Here is a 25,088-nt window from a genome sequence, read left to right on the forward strand (position 1 = left end):
TCATTGCCTGACTCAGTCAAATTGACTCAGAGTCCCTATCAACCCAAAATGCTAATTCATGATTCAGCGATTAGCTTGATTGCTCACATTTACAAATGGCCGGGGCAGGAGGAAAGATGCGGGAGGCTCTCTTTTGAAGCCTTTCCCGTGCCGCTTCCTCCTTGTGCAGATGTCATTATTTCATGCGCCCTGCCGTCTCTGACCTGTATGGTTCCCGGTGCATGGTTTCAGTTCTCTTGATGATAATACTCAGGCCGCGTGTCAACACACGTCCGATTCCTCATCCATCTGAGAGACTTTTAGGGGAATTTGTGTCTGTGCTCATTCAAATCTGCCCAATTAATTTTAAGCGACACTACTAGTCTGATTTTTGCATTTGCCTTTAAAATATATTTACGTCCCATTAGTGAATCTCCTGCGAGTACAGAGGGGAGATTTCTCATGACCTTGGTACGTGATTGGAATAAAAATGATGGCTCACCCAAATCCACCTAGACTGTACTTCTACTCATTTATTGTTAAACAATATTTTGCATTATTCTGTTTGAACTGATTTGCTTTTAAGCTTCATATACTGTGCCCCTGTGCTTTTATCTTGAACAGAGACAGTGTTTTGCATTATTAAAATCTCCTTCCCTGTCATACACGCCTCTTGCCGACTTTAAACAGGGACGGTTGTGGTTTTTAAACTGGCGAACGTCAAGCGGTTTGTTTAATTAGGCAGGACTCTGACGACAGCTTTGGTGCCAATGTGATGTCCCATTGATAATGATTGTGTGTTTCTGTTCTGCTCTGCGTGTGTGTGTGTGTGTTTCTAAGTGTCTGTGATGTCTGTGGTCAGGGTGGGTTTTGTGGATTGGAAATGTTCCCATCAGATGACAGAAATCAGGGAAAAAAACTATGATTGATTTTTAGGGAAAACTGAAATGACAAATGATCCATGAGGAATCCACTTCTTATACAGATTCTGTAGAGGTTTCAAGGGACACAAAACCTTTTTGTTTGCTGAAGATTGCTTAACGCTAACAGGTGTGTCAGACTGTCTTCTCTGACATGCACTGTTACCCTTCAGCGACCGTTCCTTGCAGGAATGGAGATCTTCTCCAGCTCTCCATAGCCATGTTCTCACTGTAGGTGTTTAACTACCAACAGTACCCGCTGGCACCATCTTCAAGAATCATCTGCCAATGAGCAGAACTTGTATCATCCAGGATAATCAGATTGTTGTTGGTTTAAGTGCCATGAGAGACCCTGCAGTAAGGAGATCAAGGGAATTAGGCAGAGTAATTCTGCTGTTTAGACGTAATGGAGAAAAATAGAAAATCGCTCTTGATTTTGAAAACTCCAGCCAAGAGAATGATGGTTGAGATGTTTTTGTTTTCAATAAGGACGCCCTAATTGTGTTCTCTGTAGCCATACGCCACTTTGGTTTTGTTCACTTGAAGTGAATTTGCTGTTTGTGCTCTGTGTTTTAATTTTAAGGCTTTGCATGTGGCCGGACAGAAAGCGAGTTCTCACCTCGTCCATAAGATGGGCATGACGTGACCCTGAGTGCACTGTGTTTTGGTCTGGGATGACTCTCTCTGAACGCTATCTGACTGTTTAGGCTTATTCTGGATGGTCTCCCGTCAGCTCAAAGGAAGGAGAAACCCTCCGTAATAAAATGGCCCGGGTTCCCCTAGAACGCAGTAGCAGATCAACACAAAGAGGACTGAGCAGGGCTCCATGAGTGTTATAGACATACACAGTGAGACTGGAACTTTCAGAAGGTGAAAGGCTACTGTTACTTTAAGCTGGCCTTTTCCAGGAAAGGACTACATTCAAAGAATGTCTCTAGCCCAGTTTCCCAGTCTGGACCTTAGCGACCCACAGACAGTCCATGTTTTTGTTCCCGCTCAACCCGGAGCTTGGAGGGAGCAAAAATATGGACTGTCTGGCAGGCAGTACGGAGGGAGCAAAAATATGGACTGTCTGGCAGGCAGTACGGAGGGAGTAAAAATATGGACTGTCTGGCAGGCAGTACGGAGGGAGCAAAAATATGGACTGTCTGGCAGGCAGTACAGAGGGAGCAAAAATATGGACTGTCTGGCAGGCAGTACAGAGGGAGCAAAAATATGGACTGTCTGGCAGGCAGTACAGAGGGAGCAAAAATATGGACTGTCTGGCAGGCAGTACAGAGGGAGCAAAAATATGGACTGTCTGGCAGGCAGTACGGAAGGAGCAAAAATATGGACTGTCTGGCAGGCAGTACAGAAGGAGCAAAAATATGGACTGTCTGGCAGGCAGTACGGAAGGAGCAAAAATATGGACTGTCTGGCAGGCAGTACAGAGGGAGCAAAAATATGGACTGTCTGGCAGGCAGTACAGAGGGAGCAAAAATATGGACTGTCTGGCAGGCAGTATGGAAGGAGCAAAAATATGGACTGTCTGGCAGGCAGTATGGAAGGAGCAAAAATATGGACTGTCTGTGGGTCCCCGAGGACTGGGCTGGGAAACATTGCTCTAGCCCTTTATATCATAGGACCAGGCTGTGTGTGTAATTTTACAGCATCTCCCCCATTCAGAAAGCTTTTGAGGCCGTAACCCTCCTTCTCACACAGTAATTATGATATTTGTTCTGATGGTGACTGGAAATATCTTCGATGTCCTGGCTTAGCCCTGGCAGCCACTTTGAAGCGGTTTCTCCTTGTAGAAGTGACAGGGTCCGGTTCTCCAGCTGCCCCTGGCACTTTGATTCCTCATCTTGGAGATTCCGAGAGGCACCACGCTGCTGAGGAAGCCGACAGGATGTGAGTAGGGGGCTCTGAAAGCGGCGGTTCATGTGACAGACGAAAGGGATCGTTTTACTGGGGAATGTCAGCATGTCACGATGAAGTCGTCCTGGTATGGTGGGAATCAGCTGAGGGAAGCGGACCTCTCATTAAAACTGCTGGAATATTGTTGTCATCCGTGTTGAGAGAAACGTCTAAGACATTTTTGGATCGTGAGATCAAAGCATGGAGAACCAAAGTGTTGCCTTGATCAGTGTAGGTGATTTACATGGTTAATCGTGGCTTGACTTGCTCGAATGTAGGTGATGAAGTTGTATGTCAGTACTGGGCCCCTTTGCAGGATTACGAAATCGTCTTATCAGATAAGAGCAGCTCCGGTGTGTGGTGACCCGCCTCACCATGGGGCCCTGGCGCTGTTACCAAGCCGGGAGTGGCCTGGCTGCCCCCAGTGACATCACAATATTGCCGTTGTAGGTGGTGCAGGTGTGAGATCAAAGGTCTTCCTCGGTGTTTATACCCATCTGATGGCTCGATGCTGCTGCCACATGGAGGCTCTGCTCCCCGCAGCAAGTCGCCAATCACGGTGTTTCTTTAAGCCCTGTCTCACAGTCCACCTCAGCGCCAGCAGATCACGGCGTGGAGTGAGCCGTCGCGACTTCTCAGGTGCGGTCACCCGTGTAACTCTCACCTTTGCCGGCAGATGACGAAGAAGCCCTGAACTCCATCATGAAGGACCTGGCTGCCCTGGGCCTCTGCTCCCAGCTCAACAGCAGTAAAGACCAGAACAGGTGTCTGCTCTTCAGACCGGTACGCTCCGATTTCCTCCTGGTCACGCTCCTAGTTCCCGCCCCCACACGAGGCTTGAGATGCCCTCACTACACTTCCCCATTACCTGGTCCAACGGTTTGCCTCTTAGCCAATCAGTACACCCGACCTATGTCCCAGAGAATACCTGGGAATTATATCCTGTATACAGGACCGCATTTGCAGGTCTGTGTAAATTTTATTCTGTTTCGCGTGAATTTCGCAAAGGATGTGATCATTTTACACAGTGATGACATCACAGACTAAGCTAAGACTCCATGTATCCCTACCTTCCTTTGCCGAAATCGCGGCCCGTCTCCAGGCGACCGCGCCTTCGGATTGGCACACTGGTGGGAGCCGGTGTTTTCAACAGCTGCGTGAGCTGTTGAATCGTGGCACAAAACTCAATGTTTCGACACCACTTTCAGCACTGCTCTGTCCTGTGGGGGTTGTTGGAGGTGGGGAGGTTTGCATGTCGTCGTTCCCCCCCCCCCCCCCCCTCCATGAAGCTACGTCACACGCCTTGACAGAATGACAGCCAGATGCCTCGTCTCAGCCAATCACAAGCCAGGAGCAGAGGAGCTGACCTCGCTGTTCGTCGCAGCTGTTCGTCGGCGTTTTGCAGGCGCCGCCGCAGTTAACGGGCACCCCTCCGGCCACAAACGGCGCCTCGCGGCTCTGCTCCCCCTTGCGCGATGGCAGCTCGGCTGTCTCCAGCTGGAGCAGATGGCTTGAGTTATCAGCGTTGCGTAAACAGAGCCCTGTTTTTGCCTATCCCTCGTATTCCCCGGCTTCGCGGCGCATAATCCCCCCGAATTAACTGTCCAAACTCAGATGCGTGTGCGACCTCCCAGATTTCCTATCATAACAGCCCAAGCTCAGCTCTGTGTGACTTCATGCACTTCCTGTGATAATCGTAATGACTTTCTTGGCATTTGCAGTAAACAAGAATGCTCTTGTTTGAACTTCCAGGCAAGCGGCCCCTTCACAGATGTCTTAAACTATACTAACCTAGTAATATTTATTCCATTTATATGAATACTGCAGGACAATATGATTACAGCTCTGGAAAAAAATCAAGAGATCACTCTGTATTTTTTATTTTTTTTAAATCTGCATTTATAAATCTGGGTTTAATCCTGGTTCTGCTGTCAGAACGCTACACTGTGAAGCAGGCTGCTTCCACGCTCAAAGTTTCTAAGACAGCAGTAAACAAGAACAATGTTCAGTAACCAAAAACCAGCCAGGTAGAGGGCAGAAGCGACTTTCTAATGCCAGAGATGTCTGTCAGCTTATCCGGCAGTGCCTCATAAATCAGAGGGTGACCTCAAGTGACCTTCAAAGGAATGGGAAACATTAGGTGCAAGTGTGAGGTGCACTGTATCAGGCGTCTAGAAGCAGAACTGAAGTCCCATAAAGCAAGGAAGAATATGAAAAAAAAAAAAAAAAAAATATATATATATATATATATATATATATATATATATATATATATATATATATATATATATATATATATATATATATATATATATAATATATATTTTACTCACAGATGCACACCCATAAATTGAGAAATGAGTGAAACTGAAAATTTTGCTGTGGTCTCCTAATTTTTTCCAGAAGTGTATTTTTTGCATATATATATATATATATATTTACCAGCATTTCTAGCTGATCAGCTACAAAATAACTGCTTGCAGGAGTATTTTTCATAACTTTGCAAAATTAAGGACCCCTGCTTTACTTTTACTTTGAATTCCTCACTGAATGTCTGCTATTTCAGTTAAAAACAATGTTTTAAGTGCTTCTCACTTTCTTCACAATGTTGCTGCTTGAAGCGGACAAAAAACAATAGGGAGAGAATGTAAAAGAAATTGACTTCCAGTAACCTCCCGAACAGAACATGGGTCTGCATGAACGGAGGTTTTTTTGTGCCTCTCGATCTATGGCCTGAATTCTCTTTTCAAAGCACAAGGTCCACAGAGAGGAATTTGCTTATGCAACCAGTCTCACAGGTAGCCGATCCTTGTCCTCTTCAGTCATGATAGAAGAATTTTGTTTTCAGTCACTCTCATTGGCTTATTTTCTGCTATCACTATGGGAACCATAGCACAGTCTTTAGATCCTCGGTTCATTAGACGCTTTGCGGATGGTGTCCTTTCATACCTGACATGCAGACTCTCCTCTTCTCTTGGCAGGATCTGCGGATAAAGCTGGAACATGAGGGTGAGAGACGGTGAGTGGAAGTGCTCCGGCTTCCGGGCTTTGTGGTGGGGATGGGGGGGGGAGGGGGGAGTTCACCCAGGTACATGTGGCACACTGCAGCTGCCTGCCAAATCACAATAATGACCTCATGTTTGCACTTGCTTTTATGTTGTCTGAAAAAGGGCCAAAGGCCAGACCTTGGATAGCCCAGTAGTAACAGTTAGACACTGCAGTTCACCACAGAAAACTGTGATATCCTGCAGGACATCGCAGTACATCACAGATAACTGCAATATGCTGTGGGACATGCCAGTACACCACAGATAACTTCCGAATGCCACAGGACATCGCAATATGTCATAAAAATTGGAGTACTCCAAAGAACATCACAGAACACCACAGAAAACTGTAGCATGTTGCAGGACTGCAGGACATCACATCACACCACAGCAAACTGCACCATGGCACAGTACATTGTGACAGCCTACAGAAAACCACAGTATTCTGCAGGACTTCGCAATATGCCCTAGCAACCTGCAGTGTGCTGCAGGACATCGCAGTACACCATAGCAAACTGCAGTGTGCTGCAGGACGTCGCAATATTTCATACAACATCGAAATACACAACAGAAAACTGCAGTATGCCACAGGGCATCACAGTATTTCACAGGATATCGCAATACCCTACAGAAAAGTGCAGTATGCTGCAGGACATTGCCATACACCACAGAAAACAGCAGTATGCCATGGGGCATTGCAATATGCCAAGGAAAATCTCAGGATTCTGCAGGACTACGCAATATGCCACAGAAAACTACAGCATGCTGCGGGACATCACAGTGCACATCAGCAAGCTGCAGTATGCCACATGACACTGCAACACCCCACAGAAAACTGCAGCATTCCACAAGATATCGCAATGCACAGCAAACTGATGTATGCCACAGGATATTGCAACGTCCCACAGAAAACCCCAGTATTCTGCAGGACTTCGCAATATGCCCTAGCAAACTGCAGTGTACTGCAGGAGATCGCAATATTTCATAGGACATCGCATACCCTACAGGAAAGTGCAGCCTGCTGCTGTACATTGCAATACACCACTGAAAACTGCAGTGTGCTGCAGGAGATAAGCTGCAGAAAACTCTCATGGTACTCCACTAACCACCATAGTAGGAAACAGAAATACACAGCACGTCACTGCACTTCATGATTTACAGCCTGATAGCACAACAAGCTAACGGACTCCACTGGACATCACAGAGTACAACCCGATAGCACAACAAACTAACGGACTCCACTGGACATCACAGTGTACAACCCGATAGCACAGCAAGCTAACGGACTCCACTGGACATCACAGTGTATAACCCGATAGCACAGCAAACTAACGGACTCCACTGGACATCACAGTGTACAACCCGATAGCACAGCAAACTAACGGACTCCACTGGACATCACAGTGTACAACCCGATAGCACAGCAAACTAACGGACTCCACTGGACATCACAGTGTACAACCCGATAGCACAGCAAACTAACGGACTCCACTGGACATCACAGTGTACAACCCGATAGCACAGCAAGCTAACGGACTCCACTGGACATCACAGTGTACAACCCGATAGCAGAACAAGCTAAATGACTCCACAAGGAGACTCCACGGCAGAGATGATGACTGAAAAAGGCTCTGGGGTTATCCGTCAGTCATCTGAATGTGCGGAGCGAGTCGATGCACAAGCATTAGGTTTGCGTCTTATAGACATTCAGGAGCCTGAGTGGTTTCTGTTAGTCATTGTTTCAGAAAACATAGTTACGCACTGCAGTTACAGTGAGCATCTATCTGCTAGACGAAATGGGCAGCCTTCACAATTAAACAGAGACTTACATCACCCAGAAAGCGGATCTAGAAGTAGAGCTCACCTCCGGTGTAGGACTCCAAAGCCATTTTAAGGCTTGGTGTTATTACCGATCCCCTGTCATTTACACTGAGCGGAATAACAGCTCTGGCTGCGATTTAGGTAAATCGTTGTGGCTTTCAGCAAATCGCTCCCCATGGTGGTCTGAGTGGGGAATTTAATTTAATAAACAAATGTTTGAACTGGCTTAGATTCTGCTGTTGGAAAGACAAATGAAGGTAGGCGAGCAATGCGTAACCTTGAGCTCACCGCGGGGGGCAGGTGGGGGAGAGATGGGGGCTACCAGATGCTCTGCCGGGGATTTACCGGCCGTTGCTGCCGAGTACCACCGAGGTCTCGGGGGGGGTGGGGGGGGAGGGAGAGGAGCCTGCGGTGCGCCGGGCCGTCCAGGGCGGTCCTGTATCACCACTCCCAAGGACCGTGGGCAGCCCAGAAAGAGGAAGCAGCCCCTGTGCTGAACTGGCAGGGTGAAAAGAGCGAACGTGGGAAGGAGGCGCCTGCTGTTCCGCGCTGCCTCACTACTCGTCGCCGCCCCCTACCTGCCGAGCTCGGTCAGGCTCGGTGCCGCTCCTGCTGGCGTTAAGGACAGATTGGCGAAGGGGGCCAGACAAACCCGCAGTATGTGGCTGGCTATCGTGGTAGAATCCAGTACGTAACTGGTTGTCATGGGGACGTTTTATTGGGTAATGGTGCCCATTAAAGACTGCTTATACCTGGACCCTGATGTTCGGCACAGTGCAAGCATGTTACACAAGCGTTTCGCAACACAAATGGGGAACAGGCGATTCTTCTCAGATACTGAGGTGGCTGTTACTGACAGCTTCAGTCAGCATTTCGATCCTTACAGCTACGGCGATGCTAACGCCTCTTAGAGAGCGCCCACATTCGGTAATTTAGGCATTCACCAACCTCTCCTACTCTGCGGGTGATCTGAGGCCAATACATGTGCTGTTAGCAGGAATGAGGCATAACCAAGCATCATTCTGTCCTCCCCAGAATATCTCGTCTGAGGGATGCAATTGTCCCTGTGGTTGCAGTTATGAATGTTCTGACTTTGCAACATATGGCATGTGGGACAGAAAAGGGAAACCCTGCCAACAAGAAGTGCTTACAGATGATTTAAGACAAGGAGCCGGGGGTGACATTCCGACGTCAGAGAAACGGCTGAACCTGATTGCGGAGCTTGTACTGTTCGAGGTTTAATGCCTTCCATATAAATTGCCACAAGAAGGTCAGAAGGTCATCTGAAATGAGACTACTCTCTCCCCTCTGCCGTACATCTCCAGGATCATCCCATTCATGAGGCCGATGAAGTATAAAGAGCTCCTCCAGAAGGTCACCAATGCCTTTGGGCAGCAGATGGACTTATTCTATGGCGATAAAGAGGTAGGGACTCTAGGATTCTTTTGACCGAAACGGGATGTTGGCGTGGCCTATGGTTTGGGTAATGGGCTGTGTATGCAGGCTATAGTGTATATGTTGGGTCTTCCTATTAGATGACAGGCTCCGTGTTCTCTGTAGCTTCAATAGTCAGGGGGTGAACAACAAGACCTTTCTTAAATTTTTCAGGGCGTCAGACATGCAGTCGATACATGCATCCCCCCACTTACTGCACTGTTTTACCTCCTTGGTCCCTCGTGTCTTAATGTGGCTCCAATTTCAGCATCCGCTGAGGTGTCAGGAGGATTTGGACAAGGCCCTGCTGAGCCTGGAGCGCAGCCCGACCGGCACCAGCCTTCGGGTGTTCCTCAAGGCAGCTGAAAACCGCCACGTGAGTCCGGCTTCAGTCACGGCCCCGACGATTAAACATTAACTGTGGAATGGGGCACCTTGGTGCCGAGGTTAGGGTCTTTCCCAGAAGCAATTATATCATCTGTTTGTTCACTAATTTCAAAGAGGTCGGGACTCTGCAATGAAAATACGGACAAGTACACAGGGTTTGCATATTTTCACGGTTTTCTGAGCTATGAGTCATTGAACAGGCATGAATTCTTCGAACCTTTTGAAAAACAAAAGGTTTCCAGTCAGTGTACTAGTGTAATTTAAAAATTCACATTAATAATCAAAGACTTTTTGGCCCCATTTAGGGTTTAGCCAGTGGTCGCCAACTGGCCAATCACAATCGACAGGTTGATCACTGTAAAATGTAAATAAAAACAGAATGACTTGCAGATCATATAAACCCATATTTAATTGAACACAGAATAAAGACAACAGAGAATAAACTGAGAAATTTTTATCGCTTTTTGACAAATATATGCTCAATTTGAATTTGACGCTAGCAGTACATTTCAAAACGGTTTGGACAGGGGAATATATTCTAAAGTGTTGCATCACCTATTCCATTAATCAGTACTCGGTAAAGGTTGGAGAGCTGAAGAGACCAGTTGCTGGAGTTTTGAAAGTGCAAACTCCCCTGACTGATACAGGATTTCAACTGCTCAGTGGTTTGGCATCTCCTTTGTCATAGTTTTCATGTCATGATGTACCAAATGTTTTCAGTGGGTGACAGCTCTGGACTGCAGGCAGGCCAGTCTAACACCTAGACTCTTCTGCTACGGGGCCATGCCATTGTAATTCAAGCAGAATGCGGCATGGTCTTGCTGAAACATACAAGGCCTTTTTAGAAATGGATGTCTGGATGTCAGCATATGCTGCCACAAAGCCTGTATGTATTGTTTAGCAATAATGGTCCCTTCCCATTTGTGCAAGGTACCCAAGACATGGGCACTAATGCACCCCCGTACCATCACGGATGCTGGCTTTTGAGCTGCCCGTTGATAATACACTTAGATGTTCCTTCTCCTCTTTAGCCCGGAGGACGCGGCATCCACGATTTCTAAAAGGAATTTGGAATTTTGATCTGTCGGTCCACAGGACAGTTTTCCATTTTGCCTTAAATGAGCTCAGGTTCAGAAAAGTCCACAGCGTTTCTGGATCATGTTTAGATGCGGTTTCCTCGTTCTATGGTAAAGTTTCATCCTGCATTTGTGGATGCAGAGACAAACTGTATTATCAGACGATGGTTTTCAGAAGTCGTGTCTGTTTTTAATGCGGTGCTGCCTGACAACGTTCAATAATGTTTGAACTCCTACCTCTGGCAGAACTCCTCCTATATCCCGGGGGAGGCGGGGGACATTGGGTCCATATAGGCCATATGCCGTGACACCATTGTGGAGACAGCTGACCAGAGCTGCGGCCGTAAGGTGGTCGGTGCCTGTCGCAGCAGCAATCCCCGAACGCGCTGGTGGACACCGGTGGTGAGGGATGCCGTCAAGCTGAAGAAGGAGTCCTATCGGGCCTTTTTGACCTGTGGGACTCCAGAGGCAGCTGACAGCTACCGGCAGGCCAAGCGGGATGCGGCTTCAGCGGCTGCTGAGGCAAAAACTCGGGTGTGGGAGGAGTTTGGTGAGGCCATGGACTTCTGGACGGCTTTGAGGAGATTCTGGTCCACTATCCGGCGGCTCAGGGCAGGAAAGCGGAGCAACATCAACACTGTTTATGGTGGGGATGGGGTGCTGCTGACCTCAACTCGGGACATTTTGGGTCGGTGGGGGGAGTACTTTGAAGACCTCCTCCATCCCACCGACACACCTTCCAATGTGGAAGCAGAGTCTGGGGACTTGGGGGTGGACTCCCCTATCTCTGTGGTGGAGGTCGCTGAGGTGGTTAAAAAGCTCCTCGGTGGCCAGGCCCTGGGGGGTGGATGAGATCCGCCCAGAGTTCCTCAAGGCTCTGGATGCTGTGGGGCTGTCCTGGTTGACACGCATCTGCGGCATCGCGTGGACATCGGGGGCAGTACCTCTGGACTGGCAGACCGGGGTAGTGGTCCCCCTCTTTAAGAAAGGGGACCGGAGGGTGTGCTCCCACTATAGTGGGATCACACTCCTCAGCCTCCCTGGTAAGGTCTATTCGGGGGAGGGGCGGGTCTGCCGGATTGTCGAACCTTGTATTCACGACATGACCTCAGATCTAGCGTGAGATGGATGGATGGATGGATGACATTCGGAAGATCACAGCTATCCAATATTGGTTTTCGGCCTTGTCCCTTGCCTACAGAGATTTCTCAGGATTCTCTGAATCCTTTAATGATATTATGTACCGTAGATGATGAAATCGGCAGATTCTTTGCAATGTTTAGTTGAGTAACATATGTCTTAACTTGTTGCACAATTAGCCCCCGCAGTCTTTCACAGAGTGGTGATCCTCTCCCCATCTTCACTGCACTGAGACTCTGCCTCTCTGGGAGCCTCTTTTTATTCCCAGTCATCTTACTGACCTGTTGCCAACAAACCTAATTCGTTGTGAGATATTCAGCCAGGTGGTTTGTTTTACACAGCTTTTTCAGTCTTTTGTTGCCCTGTCCAAAGATTTTTGAAACATGTTGCTTTCATGAAATTCAAACTTTACATAGTTGTCATAAAACACTAATATATCTGTTTCAACGTTCAGTATGTTCAGTGTTTTTTTTTTGTTTTTGTATGTCTATTTTCAGTGAAATTTGGATTTATATGATTCATAAATCATTGCATTCTCTTTTTATTTAGATATTACACAGCGTCCCAACTTTCTTTGACAACGGGGCTGTGCAAATAAATGAAACCAAAGGGGACCTCTTAGCTTAATCACTTAGTTAAGCAAGTCATTCTCATCTAGTTATGTGATTTTGGGTCATTATCTGATATCAGATCAATGTGTAATTGACATGTTTTATTTGGTTGCAAATTATTTAGGTTTACTGCTTAGTTAATTTGAATCAATTATTGTAGCATTTTGTTGAGCTGGCTAGTTTGACGGTTAATACGTCCTTAGGGGTGATTTCAGATGTGTGCGGCTTCTAATGGCCTGGAGACGAAGGAAAGTGCTGTGGTGACGTGTCAGAGACGCTCTCTCTCCTCCGCTGCAGCTCCTGCAGGTCAACAGAGCGGACAGGCAGAGCGAGATGAGATCCTCAAAGTCTCTGGGAGATCTGAAGTGCTCCCCGTTCAAAGGAGCGGAGAAAACTCGCAAGCACTCCACGGGTGAGTCGGTAGGAGAGAAGCAGACGATCGCTGTCGTCCGTCAGCTTCTGGCCAGCAGGCTTCAGCCTGGGCCCAGCATGTCCTCACCACATTCACATGGGTGTCTTTCACGTTCCCTGTGATGGTATCAAACGGTCCTGCCAGCTCTTCGCTGAAGACAAGCTTGCCGCATCATTATGAACCGTTTCTACACCGTCCGCTATAAGACACCCTGACAAAGTATAATGAAAGCTGATTTAGAAGCTGGGAATCTCATTAACACATATTTTATTTAATTACAAAACGTGACTTTGGCCTTTCATTAATCCAGAACGTAATTCAATAGATCAAGCTGTAAGATTTATTTCATGGCAAGTTACAGCTAAATTATGGAAGTGAAACAGAGCTGCTGATTCGCCGTGGAGGTTACAGATCATACTGAAAGTGCAATGCGTGTTTCAGCAAATCAGAAAGTTCCTCTTTTGTTTTGGTGGCTTGTCTTTGCAGAAGAGGTTTGCCGGTTTGAAAAGCTGTGCAGTCTAGTTGATTGAGTCCTGCCAGCTCGTAGTGTTTGTTAGCCACATGTTTCTTAGCATAAATACTCCTGCTTAAACTCCAAAGCAGTTTGCATATTTTTTCATGCTCTCCCACGCTCTGCCATACTGTCATGTTCTCCCACATTCTCCCACACTCTCCCACGCTCTGCCATACTGTCATGTTCTCCCATGTTCTCCCACGCTCTGCCATACTGTCATGTTCTCCCACGTTCTCCCACGCTCTGCCATACTGTCATGTTCTCCCACGTTCTCCCACGCTCTGCCGTACTGTCATGTTCTCCGCCGTTCTCCCACGCTCTGCCGTACTGTCATGTTCTCCCACGTTCTCCCACGTTCTCCCATGCTCTGCCGTACTGTCATGTTCTCCGCCGTTCTCCCCCACGCTCTGCCATACTGTCATGTTCTCCCACGTTCTTCCCCGCTCTCCCACGCTCTGCCATACTGTCATGTTCTCCCACGTTCTTCCCCGCTCTCCCACGCTCTGCCATACTGTCATGTTCTCCCACGTTCTCCCATGCTCTCCCACGCTCTCCTTGTGTGAGTTGGTCTCCTCCAGCTTCTTCATGCAGTTGATGCCTGTAGTTCAGTAGTGTGTAATTGTGCTTTGAGTGTGTTGGCATTGATGGGTTGGTAGGTCGATGTGTGGGGGAACTTGCCTTCGTAGTGGTAGATTCGTCAATCCGCCGATGCCCTGATTAGGAAGGAAGTCTGCATTACCGTTTTTCCCTCCCCCTTCCATGGCTAGGATCAGTGTGCACGGGCCGCAGCTCGCCCCCTCCTGGCAGTGTACCAGAAGAGCAGCAGCAGATAGCCCGGCAGGGCTCTTACACCAGCATTAACAGCGAGGGCGAGTTCATCCCCGAGACCCCAGAGCAGAACGTAAGCCTTTCGCCGCGCTGCCCTGCAGGGGTCGCTCTGGCTCCAGCTTGACGGCTCTAGGTCAGCGGACTCGCTGGTCCTCCTCACACTGCTCCTTCCACCAGATCCTAAAGCCTTTCAGAAGTTTGGATGATTCGCTGCCCGAAAACTGTGACTCGCTGGACCAGACGCTGGACAGGTGAGGGTCACTGGTGTATTTGCGTGGCCTCAGACCCAGCCTCAGAAGGAGCTGGGGCTTTCTAGCCTTTTGAGGTAAACCTGCAGAAGACTTTTTTTTAAGACATCTCACATAGGTAGGCCACTCATCACCATGGTAACTCCAGGGCTTTCAGTTCAACTGAAACTCTGCGGTCAATGGTGTTTCCTGCCCCTGCTGTTTCTGCAGGGCCCTAGAAATGAAAGGGACCGCAGGGAACTATGGGCAGCCGCAGACACACACGCGCGGACACACACACGCGCGGACACACACACACGCGCGCGCGGACACACACACACGCGCGCGCGGACACACACACACGCGCGCGCGGACACACACACACGCGCGCGCGGACACACACACACACGCGCGCGCGGACACACACACACACGCGCGCGCGGACACACACACACACGCGCGCGCGGACACACACACACACGCGCGCGCGGACACACACACACACGCGCGCGCGGACACACACACACGCGCGCGGACACACACACACGCGCGCGGACACACACACGCGCGGCCACACACACGCGCACGTGCCTCACCTGCATGCCAGCTGTCTTTCGGAACTGTGACACTTTCCTTTTATTTTAGCAAAATTTTGTGCATTAGTTAGGCAGGTTTGGTGGGAGTCCTTATCACTGAACTCCTATCACTTTGCAGTTGCAGGACATGCATGAATTGTACGATGCCCGTCTGTTTTTGTTTTGTTATCATCAGCATCTTATTATGTGGGTGGGGGGGGGGTAACTCCACAAACCAGGACTTCCTAAGTTATCTGGATAACTTAAGCCAAACGTGAGAACTGTCCAATAGGACGGTAGATGTGTGACATTCTTATTGGATAATCCTTATATTTGGTTATCTGGCTAATGAAAGAATCCTACATTGTGGAATACCCTCCTGGACTCTTGTGAAGAGCATAGAACTGTTGGGTCTTGAAGATGGATGGATTATTATTCTCTCCATTCATTTTCTGTACCTCCTTTACGGTACAGAGGTGTGAGCCTTTGAAGGCACAGGAACTCCCTGGATGGGATACCAGTTACTATCCATCTGGCCTTCAACCAGTCGTTGTGGTCAAGGTTGGGGGGGGGGGGGGGGCCTTACGGTGCCGCTTTCGGTCACATTGTGTCCCTGTAAGATTCCCGCGCCTTCCCTTTGGATGCTGTTCTACATTCCCGGAGCCGGGCAGATGAATCATGCCGTGCAGGCGGGCGTTCGGGGACGTTCAGTGTGAGCAGGTCCCAGCTTGCAGCCTGCAGAATTTAGGGCAGCCTGATCTGAGGAGGGGGGGGGGGGGGGGGGGTCGGGAAGGGGGAGAGTTAAGTACGAAAATAGCCGCAGTCATTTGTCTTCTTTCTGCGTTCTTGTCATTTCAGCCCTCCGTTCCCCCAGACCGGCCGGGACAATAATTACCCAAGCCTCAGCTACGAATACAAAGGTAGGAGATGTGGGGCGGTCGGCACGGTAACGCCAAGGGCTCGCCCTCGATTCGTCTCCGCTTCCCATTTTCAGGCCTTCCGTCCTGCTAATGAGAGGACTGTGGCTTGACAGTAACGAACTGCAGAGAGGCAACACTGTTATGCCACGATTGGGATATCAGGATGGATGGGAGGGGGCTGACTCATACTGTGTTGTTTGGGTGAAATCTGAATTGTGGCCTTTTGGGCTAACGCTCTGCCTGTTTACAATTAGAATAATCATGCATGTGATACTGGCTAGTCTATGTTAGTAGTATCATCCTGGTCAAATCCGTTAATCGGAGCAGATCACACCAACCTACACTTCCCTAGACCGCTCATACGGCCATGAAAGCCAAGACCTCATAGAGGTAAGGCGCCTTGAGTGAGATTTCCTGTCTGCTTTCCCCATCCGAAACGGGCCACGTGACTTTCTGTATGAGTGCATGGGAGGAGTGTGTGCCCTGGGACAGATCTACAGGAAGATAAACGTGACATGTGCACAAACACACACGCGTGCTTGCAGGGACACGTGCCCACACAGTGAGCTCGCCATTCGGCGACACACACCTCCCCCATAGCCTGTCATGCGCGGATACGCACTCTCGGCTCATGTTTCCCTTGTCCAGTACGATGTTGGAAAGGGAAATGCGAACGGGATCCGGTTACCAGCGCTCTGCATTTATTTTCTCCCCCTCTTATTCCCCCACGTTCTCTTCTAGAGAAAAATAACGTAGCGGTTCCACGTCTCTGGGAGACGGAACCAAAACAACACAATCCCACAGTCGCTCAGGCCTCCTAACAGCTGTGTTCACTCACACGAGGCTCCAGAGCCCCTTTCTTGTATCGCCGGGCTTCAACGAGACTTCAGCGGCTATTTTACACACTGCCGCTTTTGCTTTTAGGTGTCACACTAGACTTGGGTGGTTCTCTGTTTGCTGTCTCTGCAGATTTCATCTGTTCACCTCCTCCGGAGAAAAAAAACATGTAGGCTTTTAAAAAACTGTGAACTCGTGCCACGGCCGAGGGGATATTTTATTTATTTTTTTCGTACATTTGTGCGTCATCACATTTTGTCTCCACACTGCCCCCTGCAGGTAGGCACAATAAAGGCGGCACCTTCCCCAGGCAGTTCCACCTTTCCAGTCACAGGAAAGACTACAGTGATGGTGAGTGTGACACACTCAGCAGGAGAAATTTAGCAACCACACGCAGAACTGTGAGTTCGTTTGGTGCATGAGACCTTAGCCTACGGTAACCTGTGTCCAGACCTCACTTAGAGCCTGACCTGAGATTACAATGATTTATGTGTCCCTAATGTCCCACGTTGGCTTGAGAAATAGCAGCACTTACTGTTTTTTCACTTGGATGGGAATCTTTTTGGCTCATGTCTGCAGCCTTTGCTAATGGTTCTCGTTTTGTGTGGCTCCGTCATGCCTGTGCCTGTCTGCGCCTCGTCAGGATGGCGGACTTTCCCCCGCAGCTTCATGCCCCAGGAAAACCCATTCCAACTGGTGCGCCCCGGCCGCGTCAGCAGCTTCGGGGACGGTACCCTGCAGTCCTCTGACCTCCACTCCCTGGACTGGACGGCGGAGCTCACGGCCCCCTCCAAGCGTGAGTGAGCCCTGGTCTCGAGCTTCTCTGGCAAGAACGGGCATTAAAAAGCCTCGTCCGCCGACGTTCCCGCCTTCCTCACTGCCGAGCCGCGCCAAGCCTCACCACGAGGTTCACGGTTCCAGACTCCGTGCAGGCAAACCAGCTTCACATCAAAAGTGTGCTCTGATAAATCCGTCGGTTCCGGTCTGGAATCTTGGGCACGTTGTGATGTCCACGTCTCCCTTTTGCGTAACGTTGCCACCGACAGTGGAGAGACGACCTTCATATTCCAGAAGATTCCATCCGAATCGGCGCCTCGACGTCAGTTCTAATTGATCCCTTTGCGTGACTCAGTCGGCCTCAGCATCCCGTAAATCCCTCCCCTGTCAGTCTAGACAGTGATGAATGTGAGGATACAGTCTGAAATGAATTATGAGTCGGGGGTTTGGTGACGCTCCCCCCCGCCGCCTCCTCACCACTCCCCATCTCTCCCACAGCCCCTCAGGCGCCTGTCAACTGGCGACAGGGGAAGCTGTTGGGACGCGGAGCTTACGGGGAGGTCTACCTCTGCTACGACGCAGACACGGGTCGCGAACTCGCCGTCAAGCAGGTTTCCTTCGACCCCGAGTGTCAGCAGACCAGCAAGGTGCGTGTGGCGTGGAAGGGATTCCGTCTTAGGCAGTCAAAGCAAGTGTTTAAAGCTATTTATCTGGGTAATATGTCTATATTCTCAGGACGAAAGCAGAACTTAACATGAGAACATATGCAAATCAAGAATAGCACAAACTAACATGAATTTATGTTCTCCAAAAAGTTACCGATATATTGTTGGGTGGCTGGATGAACCTTCTCTCCTCAGCTTTTCCATATTTGTTACATTTCACCACCCGCTCACTTAATTAGCTTAATTAATGGTTGCCGGATTTACTGTGGTGATTTTAGCAAAGGTTTCTAAATGGCTGAGCTGACACACTCTGACAGACACAATATCATAGTTTTATACCAACATAAAGATCATTTAAACATCATTTTCTTTGACTGCCTAAAACTTCTGCACAGTGCTTGGTACCCCAAGATCTTGTCCTGGATTAATGGTTGTGGAAAATGGGTAGATAGCATGTAGCCCTCTGTGGAATGTCAAGCCTTTAGACGTAATCGCTCCCGCCGTAACTTCTGATGGTCGTCTTGTACGGGACACTGACTCGAGGCGGAGGGTGTCATAACCACATAGACCGTCGTTTCCGTGTGCAGGAGGTCAATGCCCTGGAGTGTGAGATCCAGCTGCTGAAGAACCTGCGGCACGAGCGCATCGTGCAGTACTACGGCTGCCAGCGGGACCCAGAGCACCGCAAGCTCTCCATCTTCGTGGAGTTCATGCCTGGGGTGAGAAAGGACTCTGCTTCATGGGGTCTGAGACCACTCTGCCTGACCTGGACCCACCAGGAAGGAAATGCTTATTCCATAGACAAGAATTCACACCCTAATTCTCACACGCAGTATGAAAACGAAAACGTTGCCGATAATATCGAGGGCCGGCCTACCACAGGATTAGAGATTGGCTTTGCTGCTGTTTGTTGTGTGGAATAGAAAATGGTCTTTGCAGGTTAGAAGATTGAGCACTTCTTATCTCTCCTCTCATCTTTCTGTTACATTACTCTCTCTCGGTGCCAGCACATGAACTGGGGGGGAAGGGGGAGGATTGGTGCGCACCGTCTGGGTGTGTCACAGTGCTCAGTAAAGCATGTGGCCCAGAGAGAGAGAAGGAGCAGGTGTGTGACAGCTCTTGCCTCGCAGGAGGTGTGTGATGGTCTTCTACAATCCCTACGTTATTGAGAGGGAATCTCACCCAGGTTTTTTTTGGCAGTTCCGTAAGCCTTTGTTCTCTCCTAAGAAAAGTGAACATGATACTGAGCCTCATATCAAATTGTGGCTACTATCAGACTGAGACTTGCCCAAGTGAAACTACTGTCTGGCTGGGCCTTCCCACCATGAGCTTCTTATTGACTGAGCCTCAGCACCATGGATCTACTGTCTGACTGGGCCTTCCCACCATGAGCTTCTTATTGACTGAGCCTCATTACCATGGATCTACTGTCTGACTGGGCCTTCCCAACATGAGCTTCTTATTGACCGAGCCTCAGCACCATGGATCTACTGTCTGACTGGGCCTTCCCACCATGAGCTTCTTATTGACTGAGCCTCAGCACCATGGATCTACTGTCTGACTGGGCCTTCCCACCATGAGCTTCTTATTGACTGAGCCTCAGCACCATGGATCTACTGTCTGACTGGGCCTTCCCACCATGAGCTTCTTATTGACTGAGCCTCAGCACCATGGATCTACTGTCTGACTGGACCTTCCCACCATGAGCTTCTTATTGACTGAGCCTCAGCACCATGGATCTACTGTCTGACTGGGCCTTCCCAACATGAGCTTCTTATTGACTGAGCCTCAGCACCATGGATCTACTGTCTGACTGGGCCTTCCCAACATGAGCTTCTTATTGACTGAGCCTCAGCACCATGGATCTACTGTCTGACTGGGCCTTCCCAACATGAGCTTCTTATTGACTGAGCCTCAGCACCATGGATCTACTGTCTGACTGGGCCTTCCCACCATGAGCTTCTTATTGACTGAGCCTCAGCACCATGGATCTACTGTCTGACTGGGCCTTCCCAACATGAGCTTCTTATTGACTGAACCTCAGCACCATGGATCTACTGTCTGACTGGGCCTTCCCAACATGAGCTTCTTATTGACTGAGCCTCAGCACCATGGATCTGCTGTCTGACTGGGCCTTCCCACCATGAGCTTCTTATTGACTGAGCCTCAGCACCATGGATCTACTATCTGAATGGGCCGCATCTCAAGGTGTCTTAGTTGGTAGCTCCATTGTTTGAGCAGGGGATGCCCATGTCCTGTTGCTTAGGAGTTGCGGTGGCCAGGTCCTGTCTTTCTTCCCCTTCTTCCTTGTCTGTTCTGCGACTGATGCTTCACACCACTGTGAAACCTCGAGAGACACATCTGGCCTGGCTTTTCTTTCTGATGAGGAACACAGGAGGTGGGAATAAGCAAGTCCCTGTAGAAACTATGCGCCAGGAGAAAAGCTGGCGTTGGCATTTGCGGCATGCAGGAAAAAAAGTCATGATGGGTTTGTTTCTGCAAGAGGACCTTCGCACAATAGACCGTTAGAGGGAAGAGGGCAGGTCCGAAGAGGGCAGGTCCGAAGAAGGCAGGTCCGTGACTTGCCCTCAGCAACCCGAGTCCTTCATCTGAGAAATTCACGACATGGGGTTCATCTGCCGTCTTTGGGACTAAAGGGTATTAACAAGACTGTTTTGTGAGACCGATACCAACGGGAGGCATTAATCTGCTTGACTCGAGTGTGTTAAACTGCAGGCTTGTTGTCGGCGCCGGTCGTAGCTCTTGTGGTACCTTAGGGAAGTTGCGCCACTGGTGCCCCCTCCATTTGAGACAAAGTGAATTTGGCTCACTACGTTAGTGCACCTTCAGAAGATAAGCACCCTAGGTGGGCGCCTGTGTCACCTCATGGTCTTCCTGGCAGGGCTCGATAAAGGACCAGCTGAAGGCGTACGGCGCCCTGACCGAGAAGGTGACACGCAGATACACACGGCAGATCCTCCAAGGGGTTCTTTTTCTTCACCGAAACATGATTGTTCACAGAGACATCAAAGGTAAAGCACCCCACTGTCCCGAGGCGCGAACTTACATTATTCAAGGTTTCTAGAGGCTTGACTGTAGTGTGCGAGATGCTATTGTCTGCTAGTCCTCTAGAGGAGATTAGTTAGTCGGTACTTTGTAATCACACCAAGAAACCAAAGGAATTCCTGATTCCAGTCTTCCCGGTGGTGGTGGATCTGGGGAATAATGAGAGAGAGACGGGGAGATGGGAACAGGCCTGGTCTTTTCTGCTCTCAAACTCGTGCATCGAGGGTGTGGAAGCCTAGTGTCTGGGCTGAATTAGTCACTGTTCAAATAACTGCAGGTCTGCTCTCATGGAAAAACACAGAGCTTCAGAATGGGGTGGAGACCAGGGAGCTCCAGGTTTAGCTGTGGCTGGTGTGTCTCAGCCCACCTTATCTGCAGCTCTTAACGCAGATAGTAAACGTGTTTAGCAGATTCATCGGTTATTTTTGTTGTCAGATTTGGGGTGTCAGACGTCACTCTGATGAGAACTGTCAGTTTATAGCTGGCAAAATAGAGAAAAGGAAAAACCACAGAAATGTTTGTATTAGTCGTCTTGTCTGCGTCTGGCTCTGAATCCTGACTTAAGGTTTCCTCATTCACCCCCCCCCCCCCCCCCCCCCAGGTGCTAACGTCCTGAGAGATCCCTCCGGAAACGTGAAGCTGGGCGACTTTGGTGCCAGCAAACGCATTCAGACCATCTGCATGTCAGGGACGGGGATCAAGACGGTCACCGGCACCCCCTACTGGATGAGCCCAGAAGTTATAAATGGAGAGGGATACGGGCGGAAGGCTGACATCTGGTAGGCACTGCAGCGTCCCTCTCTGCCGACCCCCCCCCCCCCCTCAATAACACAGCTCTCCTTAATGTGTGCTTAATTACCAGTTTCTGGGTACTGTTTTCCTGGATTAAATTTTTCCCGGGTGACTGACTTCACAGTGGGATTTCTTCCAGCTCCCTATTGGCCGTTTGCTACAGTAATTTGTTTCCATGACGCCTTGCCCAGATGCCCTAGATAACCGTCCGGCAGTCATTTAAAGGGGAGGGTGGTGCACGGGCGAGCCCTGAGTGAAAGGGGGGCAGCACTCGTCCATTTTTAATGCCGATGTTTGTTTTATTTAGGCCTACATCTTTCTTCGTAAGAGGTGTGTTGTGACGAGGCCTGTCGTGAAATGTGCCCCTCCCCCCAATACGCAAACCGCATCAGGTCTTCCGCTATAGCGTTTTTCTATGATAATGCAGTTGATGGCACCATCTGGGGTGCTTTTGGTGTGTCCTGTCCTAAGAGCGCGAGGGCAATTTCACCTGTTAAGACAATGCAAATTCACAAGTCCTTGAATTAATTCTCAGAATCAGGCCTGACATCGTTGCTCACAGTAATGCTTCATTGGTTTCCTGGTGTTTTTTAAACATCCTTTTTTTTTAACAATCATATAAATGTTTAACCAATGTTAAAAATAAGACCCGAGCCTTAGGATTGTATTTGCGGCCTGAGCGCATTTCCCGCATGAATCAACAACCGATCCTTGTGACCTCCCCTCACAACGTCTGGCGATTTTTTTTTTTTTTTTTTTTTTTTTTTTTTAACGGTCCCCGTGGGCTGGTGACCTAACTGCAGCGCTGTGTCTTTGTCCCAGGAGCGTGGCGTGCACGGTGGTGGAGATGCTGACCCAGAAGCCCCCCTGGGCAGAATACGAGGCCATGGCAGCCATCTTCAAGATCGCCACGCAGCCCACCAAGCCGGCGCTTCCTCAGGACGTGTCTGACTCGTGCCGGGATTTCTTGCGGCTGGTGTTTGTGGAGGAGAAACGCCGGCCCACGGCGGAGCAGCTACTCACGCATCCCTTCGTCCAGGGCACCTCATAGACCTTGCTAAGGGGGGAGATCATTGGCAAAACTCAGCTCCTGCACTTTGACCGGAACCTCTCTGCCTTCCAGAGTCACCAGCAAATCTCCCCACAAAGAACTATGTCCCCAACTGTGCTACGGGAACCTGATGGACTGAACCACAATCACTGGCGGAGGCGCACGAGGCGCAGCCTTTGTAAACCACTGGGGGGGGCAGGGGATGCGTAAGTGTGTCCATTGCCAAAGGATGTTCTTTCCAAGATGAGAAAGTTTAGGTTGGTTCGCAAACAGAGGGCGCTGTGTGCTCAGTGACCTCCTGACCCTGCTTAACCCGGGCCGGCCCAGCGCAGTGAGTGGGAGCGGACAGGGAGTTGAGATCATGCCGCACTGGTATCCGGTGCTTCAGGAATCCCGCCATGGGATTCCTCCGGCAAGCCAGTCAACTTTGTTTTCTCACAGCATTTTGACGATGGCCCTTACGGTCAGTACTGTAAAATTTAAGATTACTGTAAATTCCTCGTTTAGAAGACTTGTTAGGTCGCGGAACTCATCAGTGACTGATACTAGCCCATTTATATGGAGATGTGCCCGTCTGTGCTTGTCAGATTGAGAGAGAACACACACTGAAACTTTGACCTGATCAACAATAGCTGTGCACTGACAGTCAATATGTCTGCATCGAGAAGGTGCTGTGTTACTGAAAACTTAGAACTTCGTAGAGATTCCATAACACTCACTTGTCCTTGCCATTTTTTGTTATTATATGTCGATAGGCCAAGTATTTCAATTAATTAGTGAAAGCTGATATTTTTGGGTACTTTTCTACCATTTTGTGCTACCAACTGGTTCGTCGTGATATTTAAGGAGAGAGCCACCAGCTTTTGTATTGTTACCATGGTGAATGTTGTGACAAACAGCAATACTCTGAAGCAGACAATCAGGACTGGATTCAGGCCTCGTAGGCCAAGCATCTCGCCTTGATCAGGTGGATATAAGCTCACTTTCTCCAGCCCCTGTGCGAATGACCAAAGATGGTGAACGCTCGTCTATTCAGTGAAGATGCCAGGTGATTGCTACAGCCCCATTCTGTGTGCTGTCTCCATCGCGGGTCTCATTCACTGAAGTCGGAGTGCGGTGATGTGTAGCCCCTGGGAGTTAGTTACAGAAAAATGTTCTGAGGGCAGAATGAAAAATGATTGGTTCAGGGAAATGACCAATCAGACTATAGAGGAGGTGGGACCAAGACATCTGACTGGTTGGACCCACCTCCTGTACAATCTTATTGGTTATCTCTCTGAACCTATCATTTTTCCTTCTGCCCTCAGAACGTTTTTCTGGCATGATGTACCGTTTGGCATAAGGATCAGCTACTGTCTGAACGATATACAACCACAGCAACATGAACTGACACATCTGTGCCAAAACCACAGGCAGCTTTGGGTCAAAAAGAAGAAAAAGCACGTTTCCATTAAAAGAGTATTTATCTTAATTTATTAAGAATGAAGTGTTCTTATTTGATCTTTTAGTGCTCTAAGCATTATGAAAAAAAAAATGTTAGCCACATTTTAAAAAGGCGTCTTTGTGAAATTTTATAATAAAAACTGTTTGGGCTCAGATGATTAAATCTGGCCTCGAGCAAGTTAAATTTTGTAAAAGGAAAAAGGTAATCAAAGAGCCTGTTTCAGGCAGAATTACTCCTACATTTGCCGAACGGTAAGAAATAAAGCTTAACGATCATTGTATGCTCTAGGTGCCTTCTTCAAACACTTTCAGAGAAACATGGTCTTTGGTGACTGAACGTCAATCCAAGCGTACACCTGAACAGAGGAATTAGAATCATGGATTTTCTCTGTACTGGATGATTGCGTAGATGATTTCGATGCCACGCAGTTTTGAAATCTTTTTTTTTAACGTATACAAAAACGGAGGACCGTGGAGCATGTTGACGACGGTGTTCTAAGCTGACCGCTGGACAGCGTACCCTGTAAACGGCAGTCACATGATTGGGTGCGAGGATGTTGTACTGCGTCGCTTGACGCTCCTCATTGACCGACCTTGGAAGCATTTATCCTTTAACAAAACCCTGTACGTGTAAGAATGTGAATTATTAAACATATTTTTAAGACCATAA

At 48.9% G+C, this 25,088-nt stretch overlaps 1 protein-coding gene and 1 long non-coding RNA gene across 3 annotated transcripts in view; one reads left to right on the forward strand and one right to left on the reverse strand.

Annotated features, from left to right (window-relative positions):
• The window catches only part of LOC125740767 (mitogen-activated protein kinase kinase kinase 3-like), a 47,889-nt gene extending 22,801 nt beyond the window's left edge, over positions 1 to 25,088 (forward strand). The window contains exons 5-19 of the mRNA XM_049012419.1: positions 3,472 to 3,578; positions 5,777 to 5,814; positions 8,989 to 9,088; positions 9,366 to 9,473; positions 12,609 to 12,723; positions 14,005 to 14,138; positions 14,243 to 14,316; positions 15,726 to 15,787; positions 16,904 to 16,975; positions 17,268 to 17,420; positions 17,900 to 18,048; positions 18,654 to 18,785; positions 20,969 to 21,098; positions 21,734 to 21,911; positions 22,747 to 25,088. Of these exons, the coding sequence (XP_048868376.1) occupies positions 3,472 to 3,578; positions 5,777 to 5,814; positions 8,989 to 9,088; positions 9,366 to 9,473; positions 12,609 to 12,723; positions 14,005 to 14,138; positions 14,243 to 14,316; positions 15,726 to 15,787; positions 16,904 to 16,975; positions 17,268 to 17,420; positions 17,900 to 18,048; positions 18,654 to 18,785; positions 20,969 to 21,098; positions 21,734 to 21,911; positions 22,747 to 22,975 (1,781 nt within the window). The 3' untranslated portion in view covers positions 22,976 to 25,088. The remainder of the gene's footprint in view (positions 1 to 3,471; positions 3,579 to 5,776; positions 5,815 to 8,988; positions 9,089 to 9,365; positions 9,474 to 12,608; positions 12,724 to 14,004; positions 14,139 to 14,242; positions 14,317 to 15,725; positions 15,788 to 16,903; positions 16,976 to 17,267; positions 17,421 to 17,899; positions 18,049 to 18,653; positions 18,786 to 20,968; positions 21,099 to 21,733; positions 21,912 to 22,746) is intronic.
• Positions 19,339 to 20,230, reverse strand: LOC125740768 (uncharacterized). 2 transcript variants are annotated; one of them, XR_007397761.1, is made up of 3 exons: positions 20,106 to 20,230; positions 19,760 to 20,042; positions 19,339 to 19,444 (listed from the first exon to the last, which is right to left on the reverse strand). It is a non-coding gene; the product is annotated as an uncharacterized LOC125740768 (long non-coding RNA). The 2 variants fall into 2 exon arrangements; XR_007397760.1 differs by lacking the exon at positions 19,339 to 19,444 and adding an exon at positions 19,622 to 19,696.

This window comes from Brienomyrus brachyistius, chromosome 4 (genome assembly GCF_023856365.1).
Source record: "Brienomyrus brachyistius isolate T26 chromosome 4, BBRACH_0.4, whole genome shotgun sequence".
In the NCBI taxonomy this organism is placed as follows: domain Eukaryota; kingdom Metazoa; phylum Chordata; class Actinopteri; order Osteoglossiformes; family Mormyridae; genus Brienomyrus; species Brienomyrus brachyistius.